Genomic DNA, 10,177 nt, shown 5'->3' on the forward strand with positions numbered 1-10,177 from the left:
GTCCCCGCCCCTTCCTGTAGGATCAGCCAATGGGAGACGTCGTACCCGAAAAAGAGGGTTGACTCACGTTAGGGCTGTCATGGCGGCTGCCGGGCGGGCTGGGGCCGGTCCTGGGCTTTTCTTGTTCTTCCTCTGGGCTGTCGTGGGCCCCGCGCAGTGCTGGGACCAGCCGGGTGAGATCCGTGGGGCTGGGTATGTCTCCGCAAGGCCCCTCCCGGCCGAAGGAGCCTTGAGCCGCTCAGCTGCCTCTTCCGCTTCTCGCGTCACCATGGCGGTGGGGCGGGGACGCGGCGCAGCGCTACTGGGCTAGTGGCGGCCTGGTACAGGGAAGGGGGCGCGCTGGGGCGTGCGCCAGGAGGGCCTTTTGGATTGGGCTCTCTTTAAATCGGTTTGTGCCGTAGTAGTAATCCCGCTGTGCGGTCAGTGGCGGTTGTACGCTCCGAGAGGAATAACCCAGAGCCCCTTCCGAAGTAAATGGGGAACTCTGCCGTGTTCCCCCTCTTTTGCGTCTGATGCTTCTTGGAGCTTCGCCTCTTGAACAAGCACGCTATTGCGTCCTTTTTATTTTCAGCCTTTTTCTGAAAGGAGGCCATTGTGGCTAAGGGGAGCACATCTGGGCAAACGCTGACCTTTGTGCTCCGTTTCAGGGAGGGTTCTGCTGAGGGAGGTACAGGCGCTCACTCTCTACAGAGGTCAGTACACGGCATTCCGGCGGACAGCTGCGGTCCCTCAGTTACGGTGCACAGGAGGCACTGCTGGATGTTCCCATGTCCCTGAGGTTGTTCAGTGTTACAATAGAGGTTGGGATGGCTATGATGTACAGGTAACTATTTAAAACTTGTTAAACATTTAACGAAATAATCTTCTCCCAGACTTGGTAACGTCTGAAGGAGAAAAGAGTAATGGGCTAAGGTGTCAGTTCAATTTGCTTTTTGTTAGACGACCTATGACAACTAAAACTTAACCCAAATACTTGTTAGGTTTGGATTTTCTAGAGCTGCTGTAGGTAATCTTTGAAATATCCCTGAACGTTCTAATGTAAAAACACTGCATAGTAAATATTCATTGGTTTTAATTAAAATGTTGCTCGAGTTTATGAAATCAAACTCGTGTGAACCCCAGAGGGTGCTCTTGCTTTAATATTGCTGTGTGGATTTCTGATTTTTATTACAGTAGGAAGGGCTATAAATATTTGCATTATTTCAGCTCTACATTTTAAAAATAAATTTCAGATTTACGTGGCTTCTTCTTGCATGTTAGTACATCAGTACTACTCAGTAAATAGTCATGTGTTTCTGTTTTGTTAGCTATTACCTAGACTTCTGCCAATAGATTAACCAGGAATCAAGGCTGAAAATAATTGTTAAAACTGATACAGTATTGTAAAAATACAGTGAAATTTGAATTGGCAGTTGGTGCTGCTGTCCTGAGTTATTAATTTAGAAACTACTACTTTTTTTTCTGAAATTTGTGTCACTTGCAGTTAGAGGTGATACCTAAGTTCAGATACTTCAAGGAAGTGTGAGACTGAGGAATCTACATACATTCAACTGCAGAATCACAATCTGATTGTTAAGTGTTGCATATGAATGCCCAATGATGTCTGTCCCAATTTTTTTTGGTTTCTGTATGGACACTAATGGAATCAGGTACACTGGATTTCAGGCTTCCATACTCTGTTTTTGTAGTTACCATCCAGTTTACATGGGACAGGCATTTATGAACTAACTGTTGCACAGGGTATGGGTTATTTTTAGAAGTATTCCTATACCTAAAGAAGGGATACTTCAAAAACCTGTTCAGTGTAGAAAAACAAAATCTTCCAGAGTTGTAACTCTTCTGTGTTCTGAAAGATTGGATTTTTTTTTAACTTTTAGGATTTTAAAAACCATTCTTGGTTAACTTCAAATTCCTAGTCTTTTTCAAGATAAGAGTGCTCAGAAATTTCTTACCCTGTGGCCTTTTAGGTGATCTGTTAGCAATTACAGCTTTATTTCAGAGCATATTTGGGGAAGTGGAAAGGTATTTTCATCTCTGGAGCAGGAGGTTTAACTTTGTATTGTGTTTATTTTTTCAGTGGCAGTGCAAAGCAGACCTGGAACATATATACCGCTTTGGACAAATCGAAGTGAGCTGTGAAGGCTATGATTATCCGGATGATCCTTACATCTTAAGAGGCTCCTGTAGTTTGCTGTTCAGGCTAGAGCTGACTGAGGAAGGTGAAAGGAAAGTGAAGAACTCTGGAAGCTTTGGCTCTAGCTATTATCAGTCAAGAAAGAATTCTTCTGATTCTGGTGCTGGAGTGATTGTTTTAATTGTTCTTCTGGTTCTTGCTTTTGGAGTATACAAGCTCTTCCTTAGCAACCAGCAGCCTCAGCAGAGTTTTGGTGACAGTGATGGATTCACTAGGCCTTCCTGGCAGAGTGAGCAGGCACCTCCTCCTGGTTTTAAGCCCAGCTTCACAGGTAGGGCTCTAAGCTGTTTATAGTACTTAGAAGAGCAAGCAGGATTGTGCTGTTTTATCAACAGTAAGTGCAGGTGGGATAGACTTAAACCCAATGCTTTGGCAGTTGACTGCTGAATTGACTGCAGAGCCTGCAGCCAGCTTTGCATTCTGTTCTTTGTTCAAAAGTGAAAATAAGAACTTGGTTTCCCACAGGCTTTCAGGGCAGGCTGTGCAGCAAGCTGCCCTTTGAACCTTTGAAAATCCATCTCCCCATGCTCTGCAAGCATTCTTTTCACACTCTGTGAAATAGGAGGATTGTGACAGCGAAGAATAATTTTCATAAGTAATCTGGAAGAGAGAATAGCCTCACGCAGGCGGAAACAAGCTTATGCCAAAGAAGCGCTTTGAAACTTTACAGAAGGGTCTTTCAGCTGTTGGGCTACCTGACCCCTGGTTTCATTCACAAAACAGTTGATGGAGTTAAGTATCATGTACCAGTCCTCTGTTTAGCTGGTGCTCCATCTCCTAGCAGTTGAAAGATTTGGTTCCCAGAGCAGGGAACAGCGCCTGTGAACTATCATTAGAGGTGCAGCACCTGAATCTCATGTGGTGCCTTTTATCTGAAGTTGGAAATTTTATAAGCAGTGACAAGGCTGCTGCTAGGAAAAGATGGGCTTTTTCTTTTCCCATAAAACTGATGACTTTTGTCACTTAATAAATGGTCTGCCTTAGATGGTCATAGTGTCTAAGGGAAAGAAACATTATTAGTCTGGTGTCTGACCAACTTATTTAACCCTCTTAAACACCTGAGATGCTCACAGCACTGGAACTCAAATTATATTCTGACAAATTGTATCATCTCCATCTTTTTTTTTTTTTTTTGTGAGATAGAGAAAGGATTCTAGCAAGTAAATAAATAGCAAGGATTAAGCTTACTTAGTCAAAAGCTTATATTTTTGTAATGCTTTTTTTAATACTTTCTTCCAGGTTTGCTCAAGCTACTTGGCCAACAGAGGGTGCCAATATAACTCTTTTGGATACCCTTGTGCCAGGCATGTGCAGCAGAAACTTTCAGATGTACCTGCAGCAGAAAATTACAGGGATTCTGCTTCTGTATTACTAGTGGCTTTACAGATTGGTTTTACAGATTGGTTTCCATGTAGTTATTTCAGACTTCACACAGTCTATGCTGCGTGTGCTTCCATGACCTTGTGTGGGCATGCCACTTGCTGCTGGCGTTGTTGTGGTACTTAGTAAGAGCCCTGGTCATAAGATGGGGCTCTGTCATACTGGACACAGGCAGAACAGAGCAAAGGGTTGCTTGCTTTTTTTTTCCTGTCCTGTTCCTTGTCAATTAATTGCACCGATGCATTTTTCATTGCAGGAGTCTGAAATGCAGCAAGGGTAGTGCCTTGAAAATATGTTTACTTGATGATTACTGAAAATTAAGACTTTTAAAATGCACATTGGGAGCCATATAAGGCTTAACTTATGGCATTTTTAGTAACGAGTGTCAATGATTTTTCCTTAGATTTCAGAGTATGGAGGAAAACCTCTTGAATGTGGGGCCAGCTTAAAAATATTAAGTGTTATGGTACTGCATGCATTTAGTGTCTGCCTTAAATTTTGGCAGCAGAGCAAAAGCTCATCTCCGAGCGTGTACCTCCATGTGTTCCAGGAATGTATTAGTCTTTGAAAATCTGAACGGCCATGCAAAGCAATGTTGTTCACTTATTGCTGTTAATATTTAATTTGCCTCATTTTAAATCCCCTTAACATGCAGAATGTGTCCTGTGAAACTTGTTTAGCTAGCCTATCTTAATTAAATTCTACTTTTTCCCTGTTAGTGGTTTGACATGATCCTTAGTGTTTACTCTAGATATTTCAACAAAAAATGACTCAGTTTTCTGAGTCAATGTTCAGCCATGGTGCTTTTGAACAAATGAGTTGGTTAATCTTCCCGATTAACATCGTTTTTACAGCAAATTAAGTACTTTTTTTTTTCTGTTCCAAATGAGCATAGTTTAATGCCTATATCATCCCAATGAGAGTTTATCTTTCTCCCAATGCATTCAAAATGAAATTAAACATCAAATCTGATGTTGACTTAAACTGATTACTTAAATTATTTTTTTTATTTTCCATGACTTCAAACAATCCACACCAGTTTGAAGACAAACCAGGCCCTATATAACTTTTACATACAAAATCTCTGGTCCACTTGTTTAGAAGGGCATATTTCAGGGAGACACTAATGTTATCTTCAGTCTTTGCCTTTTACACTTCCTTATGTGTTAAACCTGTGGTTGAGCTTATTCTTGCATCTGTATTTTTCTCTAGACCAGAACATTATTCTCCCTTAATTTTCATTTTCTCTTTTTATTTCTAAATGGAAGACATTTGGTTCTGAGTCAGAACCTGATGTTATGCAGGTCACATGTAAAAAAATCTTTGACTCCCCCCTGCCCCCCACAACCTACTTGATATGCTTGCAGTTTCATCAAGGTATTTGTCAAGCTTGGTGACTCATGCATAATAAATTTTGCAATGTGATTGCAGTTAGCATGTCTTTTGATAACAAATACCAGACTAGGATTACCAGAAACAATACAAAGTAATGTTAGCTATTAGACTGAGCCACTGTTACTCAAAATTTGCAGCTGTTCTGAGTGAGATTAGAAGCTGTGTGTTTTAGCGGTTAGTTCACTGTTTGGTTTTATGTACTTGATTTCTGTTCCTGTGTCTGCTTCTGGCCTGGTGTGTAACCTTGAACAGATTATTCTTTCTTCGTTTCCTTTTCTATTTTTAACCTAACTTGTCTGTCTATAAATCTACAGGCAGGGACTCTTTGCCATGTTTTGCAAACATCAGGACAGTGAGATTCAGTGGAAGCTAATTTTTAATGTAAAACTCTTTACATTAGTGTTCATTTCTATGGGGGTTTTTTCTGCTTTCCAAACTGTAAGACCTTTCAGGTTAAGCTTGATCAAGAATCTACTGAAGTCAAGAGGAGTTTGTTGTCTAATTCTCCATTATCTTAACAGGGGAGAGTCTTGTTGCAACAGCTGGCTTGAGGATTGGGTGCCACTAACTGATGTGTTTTCCATTTTAATTTTGTTTAAGAAGGCAATGGCTTTGGGACTCATTCCCATCATGGAACCAATTCAGGACCAGGGTTTTGGACTGGATTAGGAGCTGGAGGCTTGCTAGGCTACTTGGCTGGCAGTCACAGGTAAAATACGCATACTATCAGATTTTGAATATTTCAGCTTTCAGGGGGTGTGCCATATACTATGTTTACATTGCAGGGAATCTTTAGAGCTGAAGCAGTTTTCTCTGTTTATCGAATAACTGCATGTGTATCAAGTCTAATCCTGTAGTAATGTAGTAATGCAGTAATATAACAGATTAACTATAGCCACATATGTTTTCTTATATTGAAAGGTTGGGAGCAAGATCATGTAGAGAGGAGTGTGTTAAAGCATCTTTCTCCATTGTAAAGGTGTTTTTTGGTTATAACAGAAGTCTTATCAAGATTGCCTGTTTATTAAGGAAGTCAAAACTTGGGCCATAAGAGAATTTCTAGTATACAATGTGCAGTCTTGATCTCATAATCAAGTAAGATGAAGCTGAGACAGTGGTACCATCAACAGTAGAAATTGCCTATAAATTCACTTTGAGTAGAGCTTTAGAGGTTGAAAGGTCATATCTTAATTTCAATTATCTTAAAGATCTTTTCCAACCAAAATGATTCTATGAGTCTATGATCTTGTTTTATTATATTAGCCCCACTAAGAATTCTTAAAAGGTATAATGTGTTAAAAGGTTTTATTTGTAAATTTCAACAGTAGGGAATTCCGTATCCATGGAAGCAAGTAATTTTAAATCAGTGAGTCAAAGGTTGTGATGTGTTAGTCTTACTGATACAATCTTTTCAAAATAGTTAAGAGGGATGTTTTCTTTTGTCTTACATGGCTGGGATGTAGGTGTTGCCAAAATGAGTTTAAAGCCTCAGATGTCAAATCTACTTTCCTGTCTGACAGAATCTAAGATCATAATTTCAGAAGGAAAAATTTTCTCATTTGCTATTGTTAGAATTGCCTATCCTGAAGGATGAGGTTTCATTTCCTTTTGAAAGTCTACAGATGAATATCCTTGCTCTCAACATGTTAATTACATTAAATAGGGAGGCACTGCCTGCTTACAGTTTTCCCTCAGAGATGCAGTCCCCTTGTTTTGGAATGGTAACTTCATAATTTTTCATGAGGTCACTAATGAAGCGCCTTCCTTCTGCTCTCTCATCAGAGCACAGCCGCGTTCCCCGTATTACAGTATGTGGACAGATGCCACAGCTGCCCCTCCAATGAATGGGCAGTCAAGCAATTCCACACAAGGTACCAGTTCAGGAACAAGAACTGCTTCTGGTAAGACAAAAGACCTTTTAATCTCCTGACGCTCAAGAGACTTTGTCCTATCAAAAATACACAGATGTTAGTTGAGGTTCAGCAAGCATTCTTTGTTTTATTTTACCAATTGGTACAGGTGGGAATGTAACAATGTCCCTTATTTCTGTTTCCTATGGAAGTAGAGCAGCATCGTGGGTCGTGAAACTCCCCACAGGCCTACAGTGGGCATGGCACCAGTATTGGCTTTGTCTTCATCTGCAAGGTGCATTAGTTTAAGGCTTTCCCCTTTGGTGTGCCCCACGCATGCCCTTCTCTAGCAGACATGTGCAAACATGATTTCTTTGTAAAAACGGGTTGTCTAATCTGCAAGAATAGAATATTTTTCAGGCCAGTCAGCCCACAGTTGCTTGCTGTTATACTTTATGTGGTTATGTTTAACTCGTCTCGCTTGCCATCTTTAGCCTTTTTAGAACTAGAGAGCCCAGTGGAAAGGCTATGGTGGAGCTGACACTTCTTTTCCTCTTTGCAGGCTTTGGGGGCACAAAACGAAGATGAAATCCTTGACGTTATTACATCTGAGTGATTGAACTAATTCTTACTGTGTACTAGTACTTTTTTTTATTAGTGGTAGGATTCAGAAGTGGATACAAGAAGAGGTGTGAAGGACTAGGCAAAGAATTCCTCTCCTTCCCTGTGGAAATGTGGACCCTCACTCTTGTTTAGGGTATCTCAGGTCCTGGAACATCTGCTATTTCAAAACAGTGGCTTCTCATAAGATACAAAATAGACACATCCAAGTTAAGAAGGATGTTACAGTGCCCGTATATCTGTTTATACTTGAGGGATTATAGCAATGGTAGCCTTACCAGATAATTCAAAGCAAGTATCTTACTCATGTTCTGGGCTTAATTTCATTTAATCCAGAATTTCTGAGTTTTTTTTCTTGGTGGTCCAGTGTCTGAAAGACTAGCGTGTAATTCACGTGATGCCTAAGGATTGCTGCTCTTTGAAGCTACTTTTGTTTTTGTAAAATTCATGTGAACATCGCTCTTAAGTGCAGTCAGCTACTCAGATGAGTGTTGGGGTTGTTCCTTAGTGGAAAAGAGCAAAACTATATATAGAGACTAACATTAATATAATGTTTGTATCTTTGCTATGTGACTGTTGGAGCCAAAATTTGCCAATTTGAGGACATTCCATGTTTTAGGGTTTATCCAAGTGGCTGTGCAAACCTGGGGTATTTTATGTATAAATTATGAAAAAAACAAAACAAAACCAAAAAAACCAAAAAAAACCACCACACCAAAAACCACAAAAAAACCCCAAAAACCTGCAATGAAACAAGATGATCCTTCTCTGATTTGGACCTTTTTCTGGAAAACTGAGGTAATTCTAATTCAGGTGGCTATAGACACTTTCCCTATATGGAGGCTCCAGAGTTTTCTTTGTAGGTGGATGTTAGCAATGCTGTGAAAACTTCTGATGTGAACAGTCTGTCCTTCTAGATGACCTGTCCAGGACACAGTAAACCAAAGGTGCTCATTGCAAAAGGGAGCATTCTTAATCCAAAACTAGTAGTATCTCTAGAACATAGCAGGCCTTGAGATTAAGCAAAGAAAGGAAATTGAATGTTTAATGGGATGTAAACTTTCCCAAATGTGTTTTTAAAACCAAAATGTTGTCAGAGTGGGAAGCAGAGAGGCCTTGCTTTGTTCTGTGATGATATTTTGGGGCTCTGAGAAGTGTCTCATAGTTCTTGCGTGATTGACTATGCCATGGGAGAGGCATTACTGGAGGGAAAAAAAAGAACAAAAAACCCCAGAGTAATTTCTCAGGATTGGGGAGGGAGGGGAGAAGGTGAGTGAAAAATGGGCTGCTTGACCACCAGGTCTTCTCCAGAGGTCATCCTAGTACAGCTTAGAAGTGTGTGTGCACAGCTTTTCTATGCTGGCAGCAGTCTGCAAAGCATAGCTTTCATCCTTGTGAAAATACCATGTCTGGGAACTGATGTAAACTATTACAGCAAAAGCAAAGCACTGTTTTGCTGATACAAGCTGCATCTCCACAAGGAGATTTAGCAGGTGTGGCTAGTCTGGGAAAGTGACTTCAGTGTTACTCATCAAAAAGCAACTATGTCCATTCATGAGTACAGAAATAATTGGCTCAAATGATAATGCCAGAGTTCAATGTCTGGCTTAAGCACCAAAAAAAAAAAAAAAAAAAAATTCTAGCAGTCAACATAAACTATGAAAAATTGTAGAGCTTGTACTGGAAATGCGGGAATCGTGAAAAAGTTGATAATTTGAGGGTAAATTAATGGTTTGCTGCTCAGAGCTGCTTGTGGATTGGGAGAAAATACCTTCACTACAGCCTGCTCTATCAACCTAGAAAGGGAAATGACAGAGACCTTCCTGCTGGACTATTAGAGAGTTTTACCTTTTATGAGGAAATGTATATGATAACCCTTTTATCTTTTTGACAAAATATAGTAAAATAATTGTTTTAAATGTGGAGTTTTTATTTATTTCTAAGTGTATTCAGGTTGAAACTTGTCACAGTCAATATTCTTTGCCAACTAATTACAGAACAATGAAACTGGATTTTTGCTAACTGGGTAATTTGAAGCTGAAGTTTGCTCTCAAATGATGATGTGTTATGAAATGTTTCAGTTTTCATTTGTATGTATAGTTTCTGCATGAAATGTGATTTGATGCATAAACTTGATGAATTACTATAGTTTCTGAATCTGTTTGTAGGATGTTTTTGCCCTTCTCTTTAAAGTAATGAAATAAAAAGGAGTATTTTTGTCTTTTAAAGCACTATCTTGAGGTCTGCAGGGTTGGCACTGTCTGTTTTTCAAGGTTGGCTATGTCTCATCATCCACTTCCCGGGTGGTGTGATAACATCCTTTACACCCCAGATGCAGAGACAGTAAGCTGTATATTGTTTCAACAAACTAAACAATACTGGGAACAGAGTTATTTTATTGATCAGATTTTCAATTACAAAATACTGAACCATGTAAAGAAATGGAGGATTTCTTGTAAATGAAGGTTTCACATCTGAGTCTGCAGAAAAGCTCCGTTATGTTGGTGAGCTCTTGGTTTTACAAGGTGATGAGCTGAACTTTTCAAAAGAAGTTATGATTGCTGCTGCTGTTCCAGGTTGTGAGTAGAGCAAAACTCCTGTGATAGCATCTGACAGACCTGCTGCTTATACTGAGAATGTGTCACTGCTGAACAGAGATGGTACTAAAGCAGAGTTAAACAGAGGCCTGCAAATTCTGATATCAGAGTTTCTTTGATCAAAGATCAAGGATGTTGGC

The 10,177-nt window shown here is 40.0% G+C and overlaps 1 protein-coding gene across 2 annotated transcripts; it reads left to right on the forward strand.

Annotated features, from left to right (window-relative positions):
* Positions 1 to 41: 41 nt before the first annotated feature.
* Positions 42 to 9,674, forward strand: SARAF (store-operated calcium entry associated regulatory factor). 2 transcript variants are annotated; one of them, XM_074866708.1, is made up of 6 exons: positions 42 to 173; positions 648 to 823; positions 2,078 to 2,465; positions 5,570 to 5,678; positions 6,752 to 6,870; positions 7,382 to 9,674. In XM_074866708.1, the coding sequence occupies exons 1-6, from the start codon at positions 80 to 82 to the stop codon at positions 7,405 to 7,407; spliced, it is 912 nt and encodes a 303-aa protein (XP_074722809.1). In that variant the 5' UTR covers positions 42 to 79; the 3' UTR covers positions 7,408 to 9,674. The 2 variants fall into 2 exon arrangements, with proteins under 2 accessions (XP_074722809.1, XP_074722810.1); XM_074866709.1 differs by having other exon boundaries at positions 5,573 to 5,678.
* The last annotated feature ends 503 nt before the right edge of the window (positions 9,675 to 10,177 follow it).

Source organism: Strix uralensis, chromosome 4, assembly GCF_047716275.1.
Source record: "Strix uralensis isolate ZFMK-TIS-50842 chromosome 4, bStrUra1, whole genome shotgun sequence".
NCBI lineage: Eukaryota > Metazoa > Chordata > Aves > Strigiformes > Strigidae > Strix > Strix uralensis.